General features: G+C 34.4%; 1 protein-coding gene across 1 annotated transcript in view; it reads right to left on the reverse strand.

Moving 5' to 3' along the window:
* UNC13C (unc-13 homolog C) overlaps window positions 1-27,203 on the reverse strand; it is a 116,692-nt gene that overhangs the window by 60,988 nt on the left and 28,501 nt on the right. The window contains exons 5-11 of the mRNA XM_051628273.1: window positions 26,312-26,390; window positions 21,301-21,372; window positions 16,760-16,979; window positions 14,126-14,353; window positions 11,935-12,076; window positions 2,346-2,515; window positions 329-444 (exon numbers count right to left, since the gene is read on the reverse strand). Coding sequence (XP_051484233.1) covers window positions 329-444; window positions 2,346-2,515; window positions 11,935-12,076; window positions 14,126-14,353; window positions 16,760-16,979; window positions 21,301-21,372; window positions 26,312-26,390 — 1,027 coding nt within the window. The remainder of the gene's footprint in view (window positions 1-328; window positions 445-2,345; window positions 2,516-11,934; window positions 12,077-14,125; window positions 14,354-16,759; window positions 16,980-21,300; window positions 21,373-26,311; window positions 26,391-27,203) is intronic.

Consider the following 27,203-nt stretch of genomic DNA (forward strand, 5'->3'; position numbering starts at 1 on the left):
GGACCATAACTACCTTGTGGGTTACCTTAAAGTAACAGAATTTCACCATTTACTTCACAGGTCAAAACATTTGCAATATCTCTTAGTTGACTCCATCTCTTTTTTTTTTGTAACTCCTACCAGCAAGAATGATCTGTTGATGTTTCTCTGTCTCTGACTGTGAACCTGATATGCCATCAGCAATACGAAGTGGGAAAGCTAAAATAAACTTCTCCTGAAGTGTAGCAGCAGTTACTTAAGTGTTCCTAATGTTCTGTAGCCTTTTTTTTCTTATTCATGTTAGAACCGAATAGCAATTTCTGTACAGGATGATTTAGCTTCGACATACCTCGTGTAGACAGGTGTACTGCAAATGGTAGGGAGCAACTTTCTCCTCTCCTTTCATTTCAACATTGATTTTCAGTCTAATGGCACCAGAGACAGCTGATTTATCTGTTCGCTTTTCTGAAGAGCAGAAAAAAAATACATTAGTAACTACCTAGAATACATTTATGTCAAGTGAAAGGCTTTCATAAATCATTCTAGCTTAATAAGAATGTTTTTTAAAGCAAGAAAGTCCTGCTGTTGAGAACAAGAGAATTCCTTTTAATAACTCAAATACAGTTCAGGCCACGAAGCAGAATATCAAACTATGAAGTAAATAGTCTTATTATTTTTGCTGAATGCAAACCCAGCTCCACAGTGCTCTATTTAACACTTTTCCCTTTTCAATAGAAATTATTTTAATTTTCTGTCTGGTAACTGTACTAATTATTGTTATTTTCATTATTTATAGTTTCCTTTAGTTATGAAGACCTTCGGAACAACCTGAACTACTATGTCTCTGAGAAACTCAAAAGTGTTCTTAGCAGAACTCAATGACAGAGCTAAGCTGAATCTTATATGAAAAAAAATTACACAAAACTTTGTTTGTGCTGTCTCCACTAGTAGTTGTTGTCACTCAGTGTGGGGTTTACTAATCTTTTCCTCCAATTTTCTCTTTTCCAAATTGCTCTAGCAGTATAACTGAGTCAATAGGTATTAAAATTTTTATGACTCTTTCACAAAGTGCTGTGATGTGACTGGTGATGAATAGTAGAATCAATAAGAATTGGTATTCCATAAAGCCAATTGTTTTATTTGGGGATGTAACACTTTGCAGTTGTGTCATTTATGCAACAGAATAAAATACGCATTTTTAATTTTTTTACAATATTAAAATTCTCATGAGCCATTTACCAATATTTCTATTTCAACGCTGATTGAAAGGTTTTCATTCTAGATTCTTCCTTTTACAGAGAAAAATAGATTTTCAATGCTGTTATTAAACTACTTCTAGTCAAATCAATTCAGCAAGAATTGTTTCAAAACCCAATTTAATAATAATTATATATTTTTATCAGTCTAAGTATTTGAAATTCTTGCAGGAATGAAATTCAAAATTCATAATAACTCAATTATCTCACCTTTAAAAAAACCCTCATTATTAATAGGAAATAAAGCAAGGCTTTCTCTTCTTTGTCAATAGGAAAACATATCTCCCTGACACATCTATGTAATGCACTGGGAAATGAAACACTAGACAGGGAAACACCCTTGGTTAGGAAACATGCTCTACAATATCAGAAAATTATGTCACATAATTCACTCGAAGTTTTCACAGAGAAGGCAGCCTAGATAAAAGTGTTGCTATCATATTTTTACTAGCAAATATAGGAGATTGACTTTTAAAGAGCTACTCCAGACTATTTAGTGCACCCAAAGAGATTTTTAGAATTAAATAACATTTCTATACCTAGATTTATATAAAGGACATATATTCTGGAACACACTTTATTTTTTTCTGGTTTAAAGAGTGATACTTTTTAAGGTCTGTCCAGATAAGAAAGTGCAGTCATAAAGGACAACAGAGAGCACTGGGAGCTTCAGCAGGCTGTCCTCAGTTTGTGACTCTGCATGTAAATGTATCAAATTGTATGCATGTAAACATATCAAATTGAGATATTTGGAACAGCAAACTGAAGCAAGCAATTTTCATGAAGAACCGCAGGTGCAAACACCGTGAAAAACAAAGATGTTTAGGCCCATAAAGGACTAGTCTGAAATGCTTGGTTTTCTTACACACTTTTAATTTGGCATTAAAATGAAAAATTTTTCTTATATATTTTTCTGACTAGTCTTCTTTCTGTAATTGTCATAACTCTGAATCAAAATGAAGAAAATATCTTTCATTTTCAAATCTGCCTGTGAAATTAAAGATTTTTAAAGTTGCATATTAGTACCAAAGCTATATAATTTGAAATCCCAAATCTACACATGCTGAGATTCTACCTAAGTTTGTTTTAAAAAATCATCAAGAATCATACCTAAATTATACCATACATCCATTTGACCACTCAGTGTTCTTACTTCAATGATTGTTTGCCCAAGGAAGTCATCTGATTCTTTTTTGAAATGCTGTTTTACTCTAGATTTTATGTCATCATCTTCATCCCATACTCTCACTTTTATTCTATCTGTAGAGTTATGGCATTCACTGTAAACATAACAATAAAATATAAAATGTTAGTGATACACAAGCTACATACACTTGTACTGCCATCTAATTAACTGTCCTCATTTTCCATTTGTTTAGCAGTTGCTTAACTGCATGAAGTGACAAAGAACCTACAACATTCAGTGGAATAAAAGGCCACACCACATTGCCAGGGACAAATTACTGTTACTACATATAAGAGAAAGTAAAGATATTAACTTGACAGAATTATATATACATATGGATTGTATTTAGGAACGTCATGAACTCATTAGCATTATTAATTTACAATTAGTACTTCTCAGTGCTATTATTTAACAATTATATTTGCAAAGATACAGTTAGCTCGGGTTTATTCATTTAGGAATACTATGTTTTAGCACATAGAGTAGACAAGAAAAGCAGTACTAGCCTAGAATGCTATAATACAAAAAAAGTGAGAAAATCTTTACAGTACATGGCAGCAAGTTTTTGGGAAAAAAAAAAAAAAAAGTGTCAAGTATGCACAGCAAGAAAAATCGGGCAACCAGAAAAACCTAGGGAAATAAGTAGCTGTTTTCTTTAAAAGATATAATACTTTTTCTCCATAGTAAGGAGGAGGAGTAGGGACAGCCTGTCATGTACTAAGAAAATTCCTTGCAAATTTAAGTAGGTTTCTAACCCCTCAAGAATTGAGTGGATTTGTGAAACTACTGGATGTGTGAGAGTGAGGTGGTTCCACTTGCAATCTGCGGAGTTCCCAGTGGATAAAGTTTTTTACTCCCAGCTCCAACCTGCATATATTTGCACAGAAATGGAAAAGAAACTACTGCTGTTTATTCCTATAAGCTACAGAGAAGACTGTTTACTATTGGTCAGTGTTGACTTTTGATGACTTCATTGGAATATCCTAACATTGCAAAAGTCTGTGCTAGTGAAAAACTTTCTGATGGCATTTAATGACTAGTACAGACTGGCATCTGTTACAGGTCACATCGTACTCATGCATCTGTACTAACCAGGTTTCTTTAATACCACTGAGTAATACTACAAAAATATTTTAAATATTATAAATCTTTGGTTACCTTGAAACTTAGCTTTAAAGTGCAGCAATGAATTTTCATCTTCAGCAAGGTCTTAGTTTGACACTAGATTAAGAGTTCGTACGTGAATTCTGTTCCAAGCACTCTCACTGCTTAGTGATCTGCCTCAGAGTTTCCAGCATTAAACCAGCAATACTATAACTTATCTCCCAACTGGCATCCCTCAGGGGTGTTCTAGGAAATAATTAGTGGTGGTAATGGGCTTTGGAAGTATAAAGTGCTTTAAATGGTATTATTACTGTCAAGGCCAATCAGTCACTAAAAATGGCAATCAGAGTTTTTACTCTGACTTACTGTGACATCATTCAGTATCACAGGATGCCTGTGCCTGAATTCCAAATTTTAACATCGCAGATATCTCTAGTAATTAAAAACCACATTGTTCTTTCATTAGTAAAACTAATGAAGCCTGGTTTCCTTTTGTCTTATGACTGGCTTCCCTGATATTGAACAAACCACAATCACTTTTTGAATCTTCTCCTGTAACTGGTATTTTTATAAATTACCCCTTCATATGGACTCCCTGATGTCTATCCTGGGGCAGGCTCATACTGAGCACACTGTCAGGGTCTCATCTCTGTCTCACCACATATTTTCATATAACATGATGGATGTAGTATTAGGCAATCTGTGGTATTTCTCTGACTAACCACAAAATTCAAAAGCTAGTGGCAAGGACATATAATATATAGGAAGACAGAGAGGGATCAAATGAGCACCTTTGCCTTATGAAACAAGGCTAAATTGAGAAACTATTTAATTTTCCTAAAACGTAGCCCAGAATTATTGCTTATCGTTGCTACAGTCCCGAATTGCATTTAGCTGTGCACCCAACAGAAATATTAAATGGGATTTCTAAAGTGGCATAGGGAGATCCATCACTGGTGAGGTTTTTTATATGACCCTCATCACCATATCTCTGAAATACTGTTCCTGCTTTGATTTTTAAGGAGACGCTGCATATAAAAAGTCATGAAATGGTACTGCAGTACAAATAGCATATTTTTATTTTCCTGAGACAAAACCCCTTTCCCTCTGATGCATGCACACTTAGCTGGTTAAGGAATATTTATTCAGGTGGTCAGAAATGACTGCACTTTTCTGTGATATTCTCATTTATCTCTCCCACATCTTTTTCTCCTTTAATCTTAGGTCAGTGAAACATCGTGAGACCTACAACAACCAATGAATTTACTCTCATATTCATCTTTGTGTTTAAAACTGTAGCTGTGCTACACATTGGCAACATTGTTGTGCAAGACCCCAAAATTAGCATAGAAGTGTGATGCAAGAATGGAAGGGGGGTTGAATATGTATTTCTACTGGTCTGCCTTGCGGCAGTTAGACAACAGGGAGACTTACTGTTAAATTTGCAGAGCTGACTCTGCATGATTCTACCTACCTGCCCAGCCTCTCAGAAACAGCATTATTTAGAGATGCACGTTCTGCTTTAGTCACTGGTAGCATCTGTGCAGAAGCTCTGTGGCTTTGCAAGAAGCATTGGGTGGGATTCCTACTTCTGCTGACTCAGTCCAGTAAAATCAGCCCAGAAAATTCAAGGCAAAGACAGTCTATGCTATTTTCAGTCTTCCTCTTCTAGACACTCTGTTTTGTATGCCCAGTAAAAGCATTCACTAAGGTGTGATAAAGGAAGGTGAGAAGTTAATTGTTCATTAACACAGAAAGAATGAAGACAATGATGCTTTTGAAAGTTGGAAAAGCTGCAGTGTATTTGGAGATGTTAGACAGAAGAGAGTTTTAATAATTTATCAACAATCTGGAGATGCTACATTACTTCTGCATTTACAGAATCCTGCACAGACTTGAAATTACCCTCACAGTACTTCCTGCTTATTCTAATGTTAAAGTAATTTAAAAAATGTAATAATAAACTACCATTCCTAGTAACCCCATTTAAATTTAAAATGAGCACTGCCATAATATGATTGTACACCCCATGTAATAGATCTGCACTCAATGTTAAAATAACAACTAATTGATACTATGCTACCTTCAGTAAAGACATAAATCCAAATGAACTAAGACAGTAAAGAATTTATGGACACTAATTTCCTACTCTGTCAAAATGCAATATAGTCATCATTCATTATTCTTTCCTTATAATCTTCAGTAGAAGCTCTTACATGTGCTAACAAATTTTCATACTCTGAATTGTTAGTCTAAGTGGAAAGGATTTTTCTCCTGAAGAACTGCTATTTATATAACTGAAATAAAATAATTTTTACAATAAAATACTCTACCTTTTCCGTCCTACAGATAATGACCAGGTTCTATTTAAAAAATACCCTCAAAAGTGACAGAACAAAGAGTTATAAAAAAGGAAATAATTACACTATTCTACTCCAATTTTAAATCTGTGATAACTATTCTAACAATTCACAGATTGAATCACTCTAAGTATCTTCCTTCTCTCTCAGAGTGTCCATTCCCCCTTTTAAAAATTAATTTAGTGGGTGTTTTTTTGTTGTTGTTGTTTCTGTTTTTGTTTTGTTGTTGTTTTTTTTGTCCTGAAGGACTGGCACCCATTTTTATTTCCAACAGCGGTTATAAAGAAATAGCAAACTGTGAGATAAGTTTCTTCTATAAATATACTCTTCCCTCTCCAGTGAGGATTTCCAGGATTCAAATAATATTCACCTACATAACTTCCCAGAAACATCAAACTCAGAGCCAACATGTCTTGCCAAAGATCCACAGAAGTCACTCTGGTTGTTGATGGACAAACCTGAAGATCTTTTAATTTGTTTTGATAGGCTATTTCAGCTGAAGACTGCCAGCCTGTCTATGCAAGAGTACTTGCTGAAGAATCACTGTGGTCTACTGTAACTAAAACACATAACCTTTGTTTTTTGCTGTATTTTGTTTTCAGTTTCTTTCTCTGATAGCTTCTATTTCTGTTTAGCCTGTTACAGAAGTACCTGAATTCTTTTTGGACATACAGTCTTCAAGGCATGTAAAGAAAACATGCTACATACCACTTCAGTAGACTAACCATAGATACACTTAGTATTCATTTAATTATTTCAGATGAATATTGCTTAGTTGTAGACCATTACATATACCTTAGATGTCATCCACAAATTAAAGGAACAGATTTTGGAAGACAGTATTTTGTTCTTTTATATTCATTCAGCAAGTCAACACTGACCTACTTAGAAAACAGGTAAAAAGTAAGGCTGCATAAACTATGTATGTGATGAAGTTGTTCAAAATGTAGCACAGATTTAAAAAAAACCACAACAAAATAAAATAATAAAAAACAAACAAAAAACCCACCATAGCAAATTATAGTTCTTGAAGACCCCCTTACAAACAAACACATTTTGTATAGCAGATAATGCACATAGAATGATCCAAGAGTTGGACTTTTCTGAATTCTTATTCAATTTTATTCCCTTATACTAAAATATCTTGGATGCCATCTGGTCTAGATAGGGAATGGAAGTTGAAAATACTTTTAGGACAAAATCTCTGTTAAGAAAGCACACAATCATGGAATACAGTAGGAGAATGAAGTTCAGGAAGCTGTTTCATTGCTATTATTACCCGCATGTTTTTTATTATTACCATTACTTCAAGCTAGAACCAGATACTTCCATGGCATTGCCATGAAAAGACTTTCCTCTCCATTCTTAAGTGTTCAGAGGTAGCTCCATAGTCTCTCAGGAAACCTATTCCAGTAATTCTCTAACCCCACTGTTGGCAAACTTTTTCTGCAGTCTGATTTAAGCCACTCTAAATGGAACTTGTTCCTGTTACTTCTTGATGTGTTTCTATAACAGTAAACATAGAAAATAGATTATTCCTTTCCTCTTTGGAGGAGAAAGGATGTGTTTGAGGACATCCTTACCTCCACTGTTTGTCTCTTCTCTAGCCTGGGCAGTCTCAATTCGTTAACAGTGTAGTCATGGGCCATGCTCTCTGATAAAGTAGAATGAGACTAATTATGCCTTTTCTTGCATGATTTTACTCTGTCATAACAAAAATAGAGTTGTATAAAATTAACCTGGATTGACAGCAGTTTGAAAAAAAGACTCAGACCAAACATGCTGTACTGTGACAATGAAAAACATTATCGCTGAACAAAAAAATTCAGCATTTGGATTAGTTCTTAGAGGTGTTCTCTCTTGTTTTGGGCTGAGGCTGTGAGATACAGTTTTTTAATCAGTAGGATGTCTCTCAGAGACATCTTGCTTACTAGAGAACTTTGCAAATGAGTAAATCCAATAAACTAACTTTCAGGTTTCTATTACCCAATTGGTTTTGTGTAATTTAATTACCTGGTATATACTCTTGCTTATGAAATAACCCTTAAGCTGTTTCAACAATTCTCACAAGGCTGTATTTAGATATCATTGGAAACTGAAACACCATTTAAAGAGTTAACCAATAAAATGACAGTAGGAAAGGACCTTGGTAAGGTCCTTTGGTATTTATTTCCTATACATGGCTTTTTATAGTAAGTATTTCTTTACAAGAATCCATCAATGACTTTTTGCAGTATAAATACACCGTTTGAGTGCTGCTCTTTAAGGTAATTCCAAGGAAAGCACATCCACAGCCGGATGTCTGAAATAGCTACCAGAAATTCTTACTTCATTAGAAGTTCTAGACTGAAATACCTGAAATATGAAGCAGTCGAACAGCTCCTCTGACCAACACAAAGTCTTTAACTAGCATGATCTCTAATCTACATCAATGCTGTCTGCTGCTGTTTCATGCATTGAAACAAGTAACAGGTATTCAATGAAGTTGTATTTCAGAGCCACATTGTGGCCTACTTACAGCCAAAATAGAATAAGTAGTGTAAAATAATAATCTGTTTAAAAGAAAGATGTCTGTATTATACAACTGTACCTGAGGTTTTAATGAGTGGCCAGAGGAAAAGGTACCTTCAAAGTCTGCAAGACACTTGAGAGATGTGTGCTTGCTAGACAACACTGCCAGGAAAAAGCAAATTTCCATATTTCAGCAATCAACTCTTGAAAAGTCAAGAAAAGAATAAAAGTGGGTAAGATTTATAATAGTGTATAGATCTAAAAGTTTGTACAAAGTTGAAACCATACAGCCAAAATATGTCTTTCTTGTAACTCAAAAATAAATATGCAGTCCCTTTTCCCATATCAGATGCCCACTCAACCAGAATAAGGAAGGTGACAGCTGCAAGACTGTTCATTTGCTCTGGTATTGAATAAACTCTCCTATTCCTGATGTTTTATTGAAAACAAATAAAAACTGCTCTGTACCTCCTTTCTAATAATGACAGCAGAAAGGATCAAAGCCCTTGCCACCTGTATTACACTCATTGAAAGAGCACCTGCTGGTCTATTTACCTCACTATCTTGTGTACAAAAATTACACATTTCAAGGAAAGATGTGTTCTTTCTCTGACAGTCATGTTTTTTCAGTGAGATGCATGCAACTGTACGTAAGCTATAATTTAGTTATGATTTCTTAATTCCAATGTTAAAATCCATTACAGTATCCCAGGGTCATTTAACACAGGGATACATTATGTTTTACAGAAACATTTACTCTCTGCTTGTCATTCAGTCATATTAGGGTTGTGTGTGATTCTGCAAACAAGAACATTGCCCTCACTTTATCTGTTATGACAGAGCAAATGCACATTGGGGAGTCAATGTTTTTTCCAAGTCCTTGTTTTGGAACAGATGGGGAGACTTAAATGAATGCTTTGGTCTTACAAGTAAATATATGATTGTAAAATTTTAAGATATATTTTTTTTCCTACAATTTATTATTTAGGAGTTATACTAATGATTAGTATTTGATTTTTAAATAGGACAATCAAATATCAGTAGTACAGCCTACTTTACATGAAACTTCCTGAGTCACAGAAATAATTATATTGATCTACTTCAGCTTTCATCTTGTGGTTAAATATTTATAGTTTATTTAATACACTTTAGAAATTCTCATATACTTTCTATTGAAATCCAATGCATTAAATAAGGCAGAGCAATCACTATTTTAGAAAGTACATGTGCTAAAAAAAGGATTGAAAAACGTATTCAGTTCAATGCAGTTACTCAGGAGATTTACACTGTAGTAGAGTTTGAGGGTTTTTTTATGAATGTTATTGCTAGAGCAGATGTTACTAAGGCTGCTGGGTGAAAAAAAAAAATCAGAATATTTTCAAGATTCCTGGGATTTTACAGTAGCCCTGTTTAAAATTAATTTTAAACTTGATACCAAATTTACTGAATTGCTCTTCCAGCTTCTGGTAGTATATAACACATAAAATTAAATTCAAGAAAGTAATTAACCTGCTATGTTTGGTTTCTCACAGTAATTCAGTGAAGTATGACACTTCAACTGTTATTAAAGCAACACAAATAACTCAGGGGAAAAAAACACTATCTGTATAGGAAAAGCCTGTAAAGAGTTTCTGAATCTGTTTTTTCTGAACTAGCTCTTAATTTCTAGTACTGGCCTTTGAATCTGTGAATGAAATGGAAATACAATGTTTAATGTAGCTGCATTACCTAGTACCTTTTCTAGACAAATAGAAAGAGTATCTTGGGTCACACCTTTTTGAAACTGACTATTGAAATGATAACCCCCTCAGCAATAAGGCAGCAGATTTTAGTTTAAAAAAACATAGAAAGAAGCTGTTGTGCCAGATGATAAGAAGGTAACTTCTGTTATGACACTTTACCTTCTTGAAGAAAACAGAGCTCTATTTCAAATGCCTGAACCCTAAAAGCTTTTTATCCATGGTTTATGTAGATATGAATAATGACAACCTACATCTTCCTTACAGGAGGAAAGGAATGTAAGAAGAAACTAAACAGGTTATAGCCTGAAGACAATTTTACATTGTGGTGAGTGATTATTTTGAAACTCTCTTGTATACGGTGACTAACTGGAGATTCTGCATCTTGGCTGGGCAGTCTGCAGGATCCTGAGCTGTTCTGATGCTGCTTCATGAATTCAGCATTGCTTACAAAAATGACACATCATGTTTATCCTCACTGATTCATCAAGAGTTTCATCAAGTTGTATCAAATTAACATCCAGTTTTGAATAGCACTATTTGATGTAAACATAACAGACTTTCATAACGTAGTAACAAAAAGTTGGATTATAATACGTCAACAGTTTGCATATATTTTCATTAAAAATTTAAATAAAACTGTGGTATTTAATGAACACTGAAATTGTATATCCTTTTTTACTGTGATAATTTCTTCTGTTCATAACTTGCTGTATCAGTGTTTTCACAGAGCTACCATAAAATATTACTGATAATACTGTGGTAGGTACTTCCTTCCAAGGTATACTGGAAATTTTTCGAAGAATTTTTAAAAAATTCCTAAATAAACAGTCCACTTTCACCTAAATTTTTCCACAGAAAATCTAAGGTTTGTAATAGCCTTTCAGAATCCTTGACTGACATTAAAAACAGTAGTTAAGTGCACATCACATACTGTGGCGCATAGTAATCAAGCTGAGAAAAGAATAAATGCTGAAATAATTTTGCTACATGTAGAGGAATAACACTGAGAAAGTTGATACTTTTATCAGATTGGTCACATTCTCAGACAGGAACTATTTTCAGGAAAGAAACAGTATAGTACCCATGAATTGGAATTTCCTGTACTGTAACATTGTTTTCTGAAAGAAGTTCTAGGAATGTTGCCAGAACTAGAACTTGTATGAAATCATATTGAATCCTTAGCCAATATATTACAGGCTGAAATATCTGCTTTGCAATTAGGGTTGAACTCTGGTGATAAGCTGATAAAAAACTGTATTCTATTTGGTTCAGAGGCTGTGGCCAAAGAAGGAAGACAGGAGGATCATATCTCACTCTCCACATCACACTTCTGGACAACACTTAGTCTTGGAAAGGATAGACATCATAAACAGCCCAGCCCAGAGCCTGAAGCATACCAGTTAGTATCAAATTCCCCAGTTTCACCAAAGAAAATTGTAATGTTGAATAAAACCACATTTAACTTGCAAGGTCAGTATTGGAGACATAGCGCCTACATTTAGAATGCCAGCACTTGGTATGTAAAGTCAGTCTGAAAACTGTTACTTAAGTAGCCTAAAAAACAGATTTCCCCAAAGACATAATTATGAGCTGTACAACTATTATATTATAAAGTCACAATAAACTTCTATGCTCTCTCCATTCATAACTTTCTGATTTATTAATACTATGAATATGGATAGTACAGACAACAAGTATTTTCAAATAAATTATTTCACTTGGGAGCATTGTATTTCCTAAATGTAAATTTAAAAAAACCCAAGCAAACAAGAAACAAGAGTATCTTTTATACTTACAAATAGAATTTTTCATCCCATACTGGATTCAAGTTTCCAAAAATCGTCTTTGTTCTTCGCTTGGTTTTCCCAACTTGCACGGTAACATATGGGTCACTTGAACCAGTTTTGTCCTTAGCCTGTAAGCCCTGAGCACAAAGAACTGCAAAAAAGGGAGATAAATGTGCTTAAGCCTTCATAGCTTTCATTGCCAGGAAATAAATGAGACTTTGACAACAGCAACAGGAAACAAAGCCCTCAAACTGAGGGGTCCTGAAACAAAGCTTTCTGGATAAATTTTTCCATCATCTGTTACTCTGGAGATAGACAAGACTTACGTAACTACCCTTCTGGACTGTATAAAATGTACAGATATAGAGTAATAAATTTAAGGATTCACTAAGAGCACAAAACAAATACTTTTACTGCCATGCATAATTCAGATACTCGTCTCAAACTGGTTTAGTCAGTGTGGCAAGTAATATAATGTTGCTGTACTACTTGGCTTGAGTACAGTAATTCCCTAGAATTTCCATCCTCTCCACAAATAAATACTGATTGCCAAAATTATTCCAATGATCCAAACTAAATTTTCTGAAATAAAACAGCAATTTAAAAAAAAAAAAATCACTATTGATTATGAAACTAAACATGAGGGGCATGATTATGACTTTTTCATTTATTTTCCTCATGTGAGAGATGAACCATGAGGATTTTCAGAATATTTCCTATTCTATCACAGACAGGATGACAGCTCAGATCAATTATCATTAACAGTTTATGTATTTCTCAGCCTTTCTGACAGTTAATGTGGGTGTATAATTAATGTATATGCATTTTGTGACAAATACACACAATTTTATTTTCCATCATAATTCATAATCACAGGAGAAAGCAGAACTGTCAAATAGCAGCCCACCAAACCCAGAGAGCTGCAGCTTAAACACTTGCCATGGTCCCTAGCATCAGCAGAGCTTGGTTTTATTATTTTGCACACATTATTTAAACAATCTCAGTGATAACATTTAGTTAACATTCTCTAATGTCAATCATTTTGAATAATGAAGCTCCCTCAGTATGTTCAGAAAAACAACTGCATAAAAATAACACCTTCTTACTCAGCATATCAACCCCTAGTGTGGGTTCTGCCATATCTACTGACCTCAGTGAAAAAAGTAAGTCTCTGTTACTTTTTTCCACATCTCATTCCTGAAAAGACTAACTCTTGGGAATGAAACAGAACAAATTTTGTGTTTCCCATTTCCTATAAATCCAAAGAGAAAATTTAGAAAGTATTTCACTCCTATTTATGCAGGAGAATTAGGTCCCAGCTTTGAAAAAGCGTTCCAGAACTGTTAACTAATGTACTGGCCTAATATTGTACAAGGTATCCCTTGAGTAACATTTAGAAGTAGAACTAAAAGAAAGAATATGAATTAAATATTTTCCCTGACATACCTATGTCTTCAGTGCTTGGTGACACTTCCAAAATTCAACAGCTATTCTTTAGGATTTCATACACTGTTTGACAGCCTCCAGAATGGCCTCCCTTTTTCCAAATCCATCTGAATCTCAATCTCGGGTTTCCCCTAGATTTCTTCAGGCACATATCTGTTATTCTTCAGTTCAATGGACAGTTTATGTACTGCCACTGCCTCAGCTTTACTTTCAACTACAGAGCCACGTGTAACTAAAACCACACCTACCAACTCTCACAGAGCAATTAATTCATGGTCTACTTGACAAATGCTTTCTCCTTTCTCTCCTGAGGGCCAGTTTTACTTTGCAGCAATAAAAATGGCAATTCTTTCTCTCAATGGCCCTTCCCCAATACTTAAAAAAAATCTGTCATGGAATCTAGAAGCATTATAGTAAATATTTTGGAGCACGCAACCCAAATACATTTGCTTATTTACTAATCATAGACATGTACCACTTTACTAATACATAATGTACAGCATAAAACATATAAAAAAGCAGAAATAATAAAAAAAATGAGATAAAGATGAAATCATATTTACTTTTTTTTTTTCAATTCTATTTAAGTCACAAAAAAACCTTTTGACTTCCACAAAAAAATATATTACTACTAATAATTTTTTTTAGTGAGAGCATGTATGATTCCAGCTGTAATCATAATAGATCTTATTCCTGAACCAGGGGACTTGGAAAGAAAGAACTCTTACAGCAAATAGTTCAGAAGAAAATTTACCTGTGATGGTTATTTTTGCTGACCATTTGGATGTTCCATCCAAAACACTTTGTTTTGCTGCTTTTGTATATTGTACAAAATCTTCTCTGGAAATATTAAACATCTCCTGGATCACTTCAAACACCTCTGGTCTATTTTTCTCTCTAATCTTCATTCTTTCCTTCATAGCACTAATAATATTCTGTGTTTTATCTTCTGCACCATGTTTTGAACTTTTCTCAGCAGCTCCTGAAATGAGAGAAAAGGTCAATACTTTTATTAAAATGTTGCTATCTTAGTTTTTTTTTCTCCTGTAGTCTCCAGCCAATTCTTGGTACTGCAGTACTCAAAGATAACGTGCTTCATCTGGATAATACCAAGACTCTTTTGTTTATTCTTTGTGATATTTAAAATAGTCAGTTGATTTAGTTTAACATGACAGGTTAATATTCAATTTCAATCAGTTATGTGTTATACCTAGAAATGTTTATTGATTCAGTACTATTCAGTATTGATTACTACGGTGAAAACATCCAAACATGTAACTTTTTTTACATATTTAGACATACTGATTCTTCCAGAAAGGTGTGTAGAAGCATGCAGTATCTGGGTCTGTCTGCTCTGTCCTTTGCCTCTGTTACTAGCTAAATTTCAATCATGCATATGTGAATAATTCCTCAAATAATTTCTTTGTTTGTTTTGTTGTTTTTTTTGTTACCCCCCAAAAAAAACCCCAAACACAAAACAACAAAAAACCAAACTCAAAACAACCAACCAACAGAACCCACCAACAACAAAAACATCATTGTGTTATCACTGTTTTCACTCCTTTCTCTCCCTCCTTTTGGTACAAGAAGCCATACTTGGTTCATTAGGCACTATTGTCATCATTGTCATCATCATTATCACTAGCAGGAGTAAGTACTTTACCCTTCCAACTAGCCATCCTCAGCTCCTGGGGTGATCAAAGTATTACTATTCACTTTGAATGGATAGTAAAATGATGACAAATTACGTTGAACAACTCACTATGTAATTAGAATTCAGATATTTCAATACTAAAGAGGAACACAATTCCTTCTCAGACCAAAAATCATTGTGTTCTTTTAATGGCATTTTTTTCTTGAGACACTCTCAGATTGCAATGGACATTATCAACACACCTAAAAAGCTGGAAATGGTCACCTTTCAGCAAAAGATGTCAGTGAAATCTTGCAGAATGAATATTTTCTGCTTTGTTTTCTTTACTGGTTTCATTCTATCTGAAAGTTTCTTAGCACTTCCAAGGACAAAAGGAAACAAGATCTATAGATAGATAGTGAATTAGAAAGGCATAATAAGATTGGAAAAGTATGCAATGCGATACTAGATACCAGTGATTCCAGTTTGTCATAAGGCTGAATTATATGTCTCCTTCAATATGTTTTCCATGGCTACTAAATCTTGAAAATCTCTTGGTCTGAATACCAATTTTTTTTTTTTGAATGTGGAAGACCAAAGTCCTAGTGATTAAGGATTTTCCACACTGAAAAGTTAAGAATTAGTAGAAAAAAAATTTAAATGCTACCATGAAACTGGATCACAGTTGAAGAACTCTAGTGTTTTTATCACAAAAAAGATGATTGCTGAGCTGTCTGGAAAGCATGACAGGTGGTTCTTGCAAGATGCAGGAAAGCAACATTTTTCATTTTTTCTTATTTTCTGCCCTTCTTCATAAAGTAGTGATTAACATTGTAACTGAATAAGCCATAGACACAATCTGAAAAGCAATAATGTATTTTTTGAGACAGTACAGATAAAATTGGAATATGTGTTAAAATGGAACTCTAAGTTTTTCTGAAAAATCAGCATAGTCTTCTATTTATACTAAATTATTTATTGCAGGTGTTATTACATCCTCTATTGCTGACAGTCTATCAACAGCTGTTTTAATGCAGTATTGATCAGACTAATTAAAACAATACTGTAACTTACATTGCACAGGGAGTTAACAAGCCCCTTTTACCCTGGGAACTGATAAAAACTTAATGTGACTGAAGTAAATTCTGATTTCATATTGAACCTACTACTAGAAAGCACTATCTTGTTGAGGATGAGAGGTCTAATGAATGTACAACTGATTTCTTAGAACCTAATTTAGAACAAGCCAAAATATTGACCTTAAAAAGCTTGATATTTTAATCAATTTCTACAATATACATTCGCAATCACGATTTGGTATTTTGAAGGTATTGTTTAATATTATTCTCTGTTCTGCAGCATATTAATATGACCAGAATAAGTATCAGGAGTTTTTTATTTTAATCTTCACTTTGACATTTCCTGTATTCTGGGTTAAATAAAACAAAAGAGGGTTTATGTAATGTAAAAAATTGCTCTGAGTGTAGCCACAGGCTCATAAGCAAATAATATACTGATGCTACCAAACATTGTTTTGTAACTGACCAGCAACATTTGGCAAGTTCCAAGGACAACAGTCAAATTAACAGTAAGTATTTAATAAAGCTTCTGGCTACCTCCTCAGCCAAGGAATATCAAACGTGCTTTCACTGATTTCTGATGATTTGGCCCTTCATTTCAGGAAATATCTGAGTGTACACATGAAATCAAAAAGTCTGAAGTACCGCAAAGCTTTAGCTGTCAGGAAATACTCACTCTGCAAACAGTCAGCATTTAGGAGGTCTTGACACTTCTCATGGCATTTGACACCACATTCAGTGCATCTCATGCCTTGTCTGGCTATGCCCCAAAGTAGACCTTCACATTCATAACAGTATGTGGGAGTTGTAGCTGTCCAGACTTCAAAGTTGTGAGGTGTAGTTGATGATATTGGATAGATCAAAGCCTGCAGTGTCTTCTTGAAGACATGTATTTTCTGTTGGGTAAGAAAAAAAATAAATAATCAACACTTGGGTTGAAGTATTGTTTAATACCAGCGAACTGGAGCTAAAGTGTATGTCATTTTACTTCCAATGTTACAAAATATCAGAACATGCATAGAAGTATGAACTGATTTACAAAATACTGATTTACTCATTTTGCCTTGCAATTTGAAGACAAAAAATCCCTGGAGGACCATTCTGACTGATTACAGGAACAGGAAGGTTAAATTGGAATCAGGTCAGTCAATTAACAGAGTCCTATATATTTTTGTATTTTGAGCCATTACGTTACATTCACTGATGCATTGGCAGCACTTGACTCCACACAAAAACATGACCTTGGTTTATTTATTTTTTCACCAAATGCACACATGGCTGCCATGAATGTAATACAAGTTCCCTTCCTGTTCCCTTATAAAGGAAAAAATAATCTCTTTTAGAAAGAAGAAACCATACTAAAAGAGGCAGCACAGTGGGAAGTGGAATATCTCTGTCTGTCCTACCAGATCTTCACCTTGTGTGGATATAATGTAAGGTAAATGCAATGCTGGCTGTGTACCTGTAGCAAACTGGGAAACAACTTTTTTGGAATTTGTGTGCCACAGTTCTGAAAGTATAGAAAGCAAGGCTAACTTACTCAGTTAAGCATTTGGTAGCTCTCCCATAATTTTAACATTCAGCTGTAGTCAGTGTATGCCAAATGCAACATACTAGCCTGTCTAACAGCAGGCTGACATGCTCTTGGTTTTATGTGTCTGCATCTTGGCTCAAATGTGAGATATTCTGTTAATGATAAATTGTCTGATAAAAAGAGTATATTTTGTGCACGTCTTTATAATGTTGCATAATCAGAGCCATCAATTAAAAGACTTCTGCTAAAAGCATTACCATGTAGCCATAAATTTACTGATTCATAGGTTCAAGCACTACAAATAAAAAAACCCAAAACCCCAAATGAGTATAGGCAGCAACAGCTCTTACTGAAGATCACAGTTACATGCTAAAAGCAACATTTATCCTGTGATGCCTGGCCAAACAGACAGAGACAGACATTTTGAGGACCTTCGAGACACCTCTGAGAATGCTCTAGAATTGAACTAATAAAAGAGGCTGATATAGCAGGAATGACTAAACATTAGATTTCTCTCCAGTATGCTTTTTTAGCCTATCCTACACAATTAGCCATCCAATAACCTCTGTGAAAGCAATCAAAGATCTGCACTAGTTTGATTTGGCAAACCCTATGAAAGACCGGGCTAGCCATGGCAAACTTCACCTTTGTGCATTTCTGCACCCTCTGCCTCCCATGTCACAGTCTACCAGCTACAGGGATCAGAAAGAAAACTTCACAACCAACCAAAAGTGAATACACGCAGCTTGTTGAGGTATCATGTTCCTCAGAAACCACCAGGTCTTTGAAGATTCTTTTGCAGATTACGCTCTCACATTTCTGAACTTTAGTAGCGTCAGTACAAATCATGCCAGTTCCTCATGTTCAGCTTCACTGGTTTTTCACAGTATAAATAATTTCAGAATTTTGCTGGTAACTTTTATCTCTTTGTGAAATGGTAGAAAGTAATGAAGTGGCCCAGCTCAACAGGCCTTGAAATAAACATCTGAGGGTAAATGAAGTTTTGTAGAATGGTTTTGCTGCTGAACATTATCTTTCCCCTGTTGTTAATAAAGCAAACCACAATTTTAAAGGAGAATTTTATTTATCTTCCTGTTGTCTAGAGGCTTTAATTCTTAATACTCTTCTCTGTTTGAATGTGTTTATTATATGCATTCACTGAGCTCTGGGCATGACAACTGTTAGCACTGTTAATATATAAGAGGATTTAATTATCTTCTTATCCCCTAAAGTTAATTTCTGCCATATATTACTTGAGATACTTTTTCAACGTCATCAATGTAATATTTTGACAAACTTGCAGCTCTGTCTCTTTGTTCAGCAAAGCAATTAAATGAATGCTCAACTGAAAGCATACGTTCAAGCATCACTGAAGTTAATACTTTGACACTGCTTAAAATGTCTTTGGATGAGTGCCTGAGAACATACAAACTCTCCGTGTCACGTATGAGTTACCAGGACAGGAATGTCAGGTGGCAAAGCTCAAAGCATTTAATCTCAGGTTTTAATTTTTGGAATGGCATTTGATTTTTAATAGAAGGCATTAGTTCAAAGAATTTCCATACTGAATGTAATCAGCCAAATAACCTGCTTCTGTCAGTCACTAATATTACCTCCAGAAAAAGTTGAGGTAAAATAAAAACCAGAAAAGCCTTAAATCAGAAGAGTAACTGGCCCAAAGGGGATTTTCTTTCCTAATTCTCATCAGTGACTGCACTACTTCATCTGGTTTTGTGGAGAGTATCTGGAGAGTTATTTTATGCCTGAAAAGGTTTGTTATTTTTGCTTCAATATCTTGCTGTACTCATTTTTGATGATGCCTTAGAGCATTAAGTTCTGCTGGCTACTTACAGAACAAGAGAAAAAGTACTACCTTTCACTTCTCTCTAGTGTGTTTAGTGAGGGCTGGCATAGGACAGGCTTCTCTTATTCACCTCTTCACTGAATTAGCTGTTTGCCTTTTCTCATCAAAAGAACTTTTGTGTATCTAAATTACATTGTCTGCCTTTGGACCTATGTTTTTATTTGAAGATTTCTTAAGGAATATCTATTTCTGGTACACAATTTTTCACATGACCTGTCTCAAATGGAGACTAAAGAGTACAATGGGATAGAAATACATTCAACTTATTTTTCCCTTTCCATTTCTCCTGAATCATAGTTCAATTGTTTCTCCTCAGGCACAGCAAGCACTGGAGAAATGTTTGCATTGAGCTGTCCACTAGGATTTGCTGCCTTCCTTTTTCCTCCTCAACAGTACTGCTTAAGTCAGAACCTGTAAGTGCAGTCCAAATTATTTGTTCTTGTCCTGCATTTGTTGGGAATTAATATTATCTCCAAAACTTGCACCTTTAGATCTCCCCACAGGAGGCATGTAAAATAATAGTTGAACCTCTTTTTATTTTCATGAAAGGTAGTAATAATTATAAATGGTTTTATTTGTTTGTTTAGTATACATCTTTTAGTAAAGAACATTGAGTATCTTAGAGTCTTTTACTGAACTTAATTATTTTTGTAGCAGCTATAATATAGATGGAAAAAGTTTTTATTTTGCACCAATTGCATGGCATAAGTTTGTTATCTGTAATTTTCTGTCAGCTTTTAACTTCTTAAGATTCCATAGTTCTCCTTCATTCGATCAACCTTTGTTGCTATTTTGAGATTGCAGAACCAAATCACTACTACTCCTACTGAAAGATCATTTAAAACACCAGCTGTTTCCCATCTCATCAATCCATCCCTGAGCACAACCAAATTGTTCCTTTATGATTACCATATAAGCACTGAAAGTTCACAATAAATCAGGGAAGAGTGATGGATGTGTACCTAGTTGTGCTGTGAGTTCCAGCTGCAGAATATCCATCAGCATATTCTGCTCTTCCATTCTTCTGCTATGGATCTTAACAACAGTGTAATAAAAATTCAACACTTCATGTTTTTCAATGTACGACACATTCTGGAAGGTTATGTTTATAGAAACACAAAAAAGGCCTTTATTCCTTCAAATGAGTGCTTTTACTTAGTTCAGCCCTGTAAACCAGCTTGTATTGCACTAAGTATTCCTGAAGAAAATAGCACTTGTTGCGTTTTTGTTTAATATTTCTTTTACAAATGTAAGTCAATAATGGAAAACCACAACACACAGATTTTACTAGCTATGACAGCATGAATTTTCAAAGTATTTTTTGTCACTTTTGTGAATTAAACACTTTTTTTCATCTATAATCACCTGTTTGTAGCAAGAGTTACATTTAAAAAATCCAGTAATATCCCTGATGTGTAAAAGGACTGTGGAAAAAAAAAATAAATCACACAGAAACCATCTTGCAGAGTCCTGTCATTCTAATTGTACTCATGGTGTGACAAAGAGAGACAGATGCTGAAAGACTGCAAGGAAAGCTTGATGCAACTGTACAGTTTAAAAGAAAAGGTTTCCTCAAGTAACTATTTTGCAAAACAAAGGTTTGTCAGTATCTTCTGACTTTCATGGACATGAGTTCGCAAAAACAAACTCATTTTTCTCACTGTGGATCAGGCAGCAAATTCTGCTCAAGATCCCTAGAAGTTCTTGCACAAAAAGCCAGCATGCTTATACAGTGTCAAAGGCTGAAATAATTTCTGATGAGGTCTGAAGAAAATATCCTGTATTTAAATTATTTAAACCGGCCATTGAAAACACTTACCATCTCATCATTGTCTGTGGAGGTCCGGGTGAGCATGCCCATGGAAATGCCAGATTTTCGAGCTGCAAGTGTCTGTTTAAAGCAAATGCAAGGCAGTTAAAAATCAAGCTAGTAACTCCAATTGTTCAATCTAATGGAGGGCAAGAAATGCTTGATTACATTATTGGATTTAAGCAAAATTATAGGAGTCACAAAAACTTTTAGTTAATGTTTGCAGCACACAACTTTTAAGGTTTCAGTACATAATACAAGCACAGTTTCCATCTTCATTAGTGTTTGTTTCAGTAGTGCCCAGTTGAACTGCCATTTCTAATATAAAACCTGTTATTCAGAGGTTTATGATGAAGTTTTTTTAGAACCATAGGCTGTCACTGTTTTTCCAGTTTGCGTGCCAAATTAATATACTACAAGGACAGGCATCCAGCCTTAATTTTGGAAATTGTCTGTGCTTGTGGTAGCATGGAAGATCATTTTGCAATAGTCTTATCATTCAAATTGTCAGTGTGGGTAATATTTTTGGTAAGTGATTGAACATTTTAAAACTGAGTGTATGTGTATAAAATGCTACTTGTCTTAAAAAGCAGAGAAACCGAAAAGTAATTTTTACCTTAAACACAATAATCATTCAATACTGTGAATAGCTATATGGAGAAATACTCTGGGTCTTTGAGGGAGGAAAAAGTTTTGAACTCTACCTCAGTCTCTCCTCTTTTGCCCACATGATGTTATGGGTATATGAACACCTCCCAGTTCTGAAGACTATGTTCTTGGTTGTAGAGACAACCCTATTTGCTCTAGTATAGTACATCCAAAGGCAGTCAAAATCAGGTATTTTTAATATACAATAAATAGGGAAATTTTATCTTCCTTACCACAATATCCCTGTAATTTAAGTAGATCCTTGAGAATGAATTAGAGAGTGTTAATAATGAGAAGGAAAAAAACCCTGGGGAAACAAGTTCTCTGTGTTTTCCACATAATATTTCAATTCTGAATGTCACTACTGCTATCATTAATCCTTTTGGCCTGATAGAAAGAGATCAGATTTATTCCACTGTAAAAAAATATCTACTATAATACTACTATATTTCTGTGTTTTACCTGCAAAATTGGGCTTGTGCATCCTTTCCCCTATTCTAAATCAAACCAAGTGTGCCTGTATACTTGTGTTTTACCTCTGTTATAACCCAGCACCCGCTTTGTCATACATTGCTGTGCTCATAATCTAGCAGTGTGAGTGTGATCAATTATACCTCCCACTAGCCATAAATCTGTTGTTGCCTTTGCTGTGAGGATACAGATTTTCTCCTTACTCTGAACTGGGTCTCTGTAGTCCACCATTACAGAGCTATTACAGCAAAAGCCTTGGTATTTTGCATATGACATTCTTATTTGTGTGAAATAGAGGCTGGGTCAGAAGCAATTTAGGCTTACATCAACAGAGGAACTGCATCATTAATCATTAATAGGAGAGACAATTCCAATTTCTTCCTTCTTTTCTAATTTTAAACACTGACATAATTTAAATGGATTTTTAAGTTTTATTTAGAGATATTAAGACTGTTAATTTTAATTCTAAGTGCTTAGTTTCCCCTGAGAACATACCCATTCAATTTTTAGTAAGTTTTCCTTGATAAGAATTAAACTTGCAGGCAGACAAAAAATCATTAATCTTGTGAAACCAATTATAGGGTAAGAAGTCATCCTTGGCATAGAAATATTTTATTTGATCCATCACTTTCCTATTACAGTTAATAAGGGATGCAAAGACTCCTCCCTGCCATTTTAAACTCTCAGCAGTTTACAAAGCCTATGCCATTAATTTGCTATCAGTTTTCCCATTCTGTTGCTAATATGTAAATAATTCTGTTTACTTGTCAGTGACCATTTTTTCCTTCTATTTATGTGAACATGGGAAATTTCCTTGATGTGTGCCAGTGAGATTGATAAAGTGACAGGAAAGATTAAACAAAGTCTAGGCTCTGCTTTCTCAAGCTTTTTGTGACAAGACCTAATTCCACGGGACCCCACACATCACAGTGAGCAATGGTAAGTAAAGATGTGTTTGGAACATTCAGAAGAAAAGAAACAATTTTGCTAATTTTTAGCTTTAAAGAGATCGATTTTAAAAGCTTCCATCTTCTGATCCCTCTTGAAGCATAGGTTTCTTTTAAAAGTCTTAGAAAACTGCCATTTACACTTCTTTGCCTGCAGTATGTTAGTTTTATAGTTTTGACCTCTAGTCTTCATGTCCCTGATACTTAGAAAGTGATTTGATCCCTTTAGGTCTAAATTACACAAACCTAGACATTCCAAGCTATAGAGCAATATGGAGTACTTGTCGGGGCAGGAATACAAAGGACGTAGTAACATTAACCTTAAATATAGGGTAGTGATGATGCTGTGTTCTGTCCTCCAGCAATGTATCACTCAAAGTACATGAGCCAGCTGAAGAACTGGAGTCTCATGATATAAGTCAAGAAACATGTACTATTTCCTGTGAGAAAATGAAATGTAGGGAAGCAGTGTTGACCCTGTCGTGTCCTTTAGATCCAGTACTCCCAACATTCTACTGGAATCATGTAGCTTAACCAATTTGCTCCTAAATCAGAAATTCGTCTAAAATCATAACACAGCAGTTTATATAAAAGAAGGCCTAATAGGAAACAGATAATTAGGTTGTTCTTAATTGTTTGTCATGTTGAAAGAATAATAAAGAGTTATCTAGAGGGATTTGTGATGAACCAGTAAAGTTGACAGTCTCATGAATTAAATTTACATGGTTTTGGTTAAAAAACTCACAAGGCTTATTTCCATTCATGTATCACTGTCAGAATAATCTGCATTTTCAGGAGAAAGCCCATAAATAAAATGTTTCTGTTTAGAAATACTGTAGTTGGTGATAATTCAGCAGCTTGAAACACTGAATACAGAACAGTGTCTGTTCTTAAGGATGGAATGAAATAAGGAGGAGTGAGTATTTTGGAAAGAGGAAGGGAAAAATGATGCCAGACTCATTTATGGGAAACCAGGTGACAAGTTATGAATGTAGCAAGAAAAGTTTCCCACATACTGCCTTTCTGCTTTTAAATAGTACCAAGGAAGAAAGATAATTGCAGCTAAACATCTGAACATTAATGAAATCCCTAAGAGTTATTATGAGCATTTTAGAACATATATCAGTACAAAAACACTTACCATAGCCTGAAATATCCAGCCAAGATGGGAGAAAAATTGTAAAGAATGTTAATAATTTATCAGGTTTATTGCAAAACCAAGAAAAATCTATCAATCAATATCTACTTCATACATTGTCAAAAGAGTCTAGCACTCATTTCTAGCAATACTATTCCTATATTGCTGAAAACCAAAATTAAACAAAAATTATGTACAATGTACTACATCTCACAAGGGCTTGAGAATTAAGTCACTGATTTAAATGAGGTATTTTGGAACTAACCTATTACAAGCTCAGAGCTCACAGAAGATTGCTTAATAAGCACATACCTTCAAATAATCTTTCAAAGATGAAAATTACCTACAATGGGTCTGAAATAAGTTTCTCTTAATTTGGTAATTCTTTTTAGGTTTATAGCTGCAAAACTGAACTGTAATATAACTTACTATTTTTTTGAAGGGTATTGTTAAAGAACATATACTTAAGAGCTGTAAGTCCATAATTTTTAAATTCCAGAATAAAGCGTAGTTTTAAAACTCTGCAACTTCCACTTATTAGAGGCAGAATTCCTTCAGGTGGAGTTATCCTTCAGTGACTGAACAGCAAAGAAATAATAATTGCATAATAATACTGACATATTAGAATGATAACAGGAAAGTTTTATTCCACCTTTCAAAATGTGAATTTTCTGTATTGTTTCACTTTGATAATTATTATGTTTTTCAAAGTGAACAGTTAATAGAAAGATTCTGAAATCTTAACTCAGTCTGATCAATACTTGTCTGTAAACAGTTACAACAATTAAGACTAAAGCAAAGTGCTATTTAACATGCACAGAAGTATTAAATGTGGCTGTAAACTACACTTGTGTAATACAACTAACAGTGAAGCGATTACTATCAGAATGATGGTTATCAACAAATGTAGGTTCTATTATGAAATAAAATGCAACTTTTCATTCATCTCAGGAGGAATTCTACTCTAAAAAGGTCACTGTGTTTTCTCTTTGTGACCCTTCAGATAGTATGCTATATCACTGTGGAATAACTGAACAGAGTAGCTGAGAATACATTGAGTAATAATTTGTCTTTAAAAGATCAGTCTTAGTCAACTATAGTAATAAGTTACTTTGGTTGACATCCTTTCTTTCCAATGAGAAATTGGTTTGGGGCTTACCACTACCAGAGACAAAATATGTATTTTATTGAATTATTAATCATATTGTTAAGAAAGAGAAAAAGAGAAATGTGAATGCCACTTAAGGTTCTTCAGAGTGATTCTACTTAATTTTGTTTAGACTGCACATCAGAATATATCTCAAAGGAACTGCCTTTCTTCTTACCTTCCTGAAATTTATTTGCCTAGATTATTTCCTGCACTGACTGCCAAAATAAAATATCTCATTCTGTACCTAAAGGATACAAAAACCTTTAAAAAAAATAATGCTGAAACAGGGTTCCTTTTCAAAAGAAACTTTCTTCCTCTTTCAGTATCATAATAAATCAATCAGTATCACAAGTACTCAACAACAGTTTTCTTCGTAAGCAAAGTCAACACAAAAATGACTAGTATATTATTGCATGAAATGCACATTACTTGATTCCACAAGTAATATCTAAATATTCAGTGAGATACCAAGACTTATCTAATACACTATGACAGCCACATCACTGACTTTTACTGCTCTCAATCCATTCTCTCAAGATAACTTTTTTTTTTTCCTATAAAACAATGGTTGATAAACTATCATTCACATGCACAATAGTAATTACAAGAAACATCTAGACAACTGACAAATGAGTCAGCAGTTTCAAGGCACCAGAAGTTACTTACCACATCTCGGACTAGGGGAAAAGATTTTTTTCTACGGAGGTCTGGCATGCTGTCAATTCCATACAGCCCACGGCCAGCACTGGAGATTAAAAGGCAAAAAATAATATTAAAAAAACCAACAAACAGACTTGGGGCTTACAAGTTTCCATCCTTAAGAACTGCATATAATATTTGTATTTGCAGGTAAAATAAAAATTTGCAGTTACCAGTTGAAGAAGGTAAGTGTGCTAATTCTTATGAAAAAAATAACAAAACCATTCTACTTGTGGCTGACTTTTTCCCCTGGCAGTCACCCAAAGAGTAGCTGAAAGGTTGCTTAATACCTCCTAAATCCTTTTACCATGGATTTAGAAATTATAACAGCAGCTTTCCATCAAAAGGACTTGTCTATTTGGGACTTGAGATGAAGCCCAATTTTGTACAGGATGCCATTGTCATAAATTTGATACAAAGAGAAAAATATCTAACTACTTAACAACACCTTCTCATATGAGTCCATGTGAATGTGGAAAACAGAACTAATCAAATGTTAAGGTAACTCCATAGTGACTATAGTTATTTTCTCTTGGCTAATTTAAGCTTTTTCCTTAAGCACACACATTTGAACCCCATACTAGATTTCAAATACAACTTGGAAATAACAGCAAAGAACAATTTGGAGTTGCTTCAAAGAATATAAGGCTAGCATACCAATTGTATTTAAAAGAACACATACTGATTCAGTAACAATATGCCTCATTCTCCCTGACTTTTCAGCATAGGAAATATAGGTATTATGCTCACGCATTTTTTTTCCACAATGGATGTTGGAAGATTGCTCTATACCTTGTCAGAGCTAATTCAGAGACACTTTGAGATTGACAGAGAAGCTAGGATACCATATTTTTCAAAA

The sequence above is a fragment of the Apus apus genome, chromosome 10, assembly GCF_020740795.1.
Source record: "Apus apus isolate bApuApu2 chromosome 10, bApuApu2.pri.cur, whole genome shotgun sequence".
NCBI lineage: Eukaryota > Metazoa > Chordata > Aves > Apodiformes > Apodidae > Apus > Apus apus.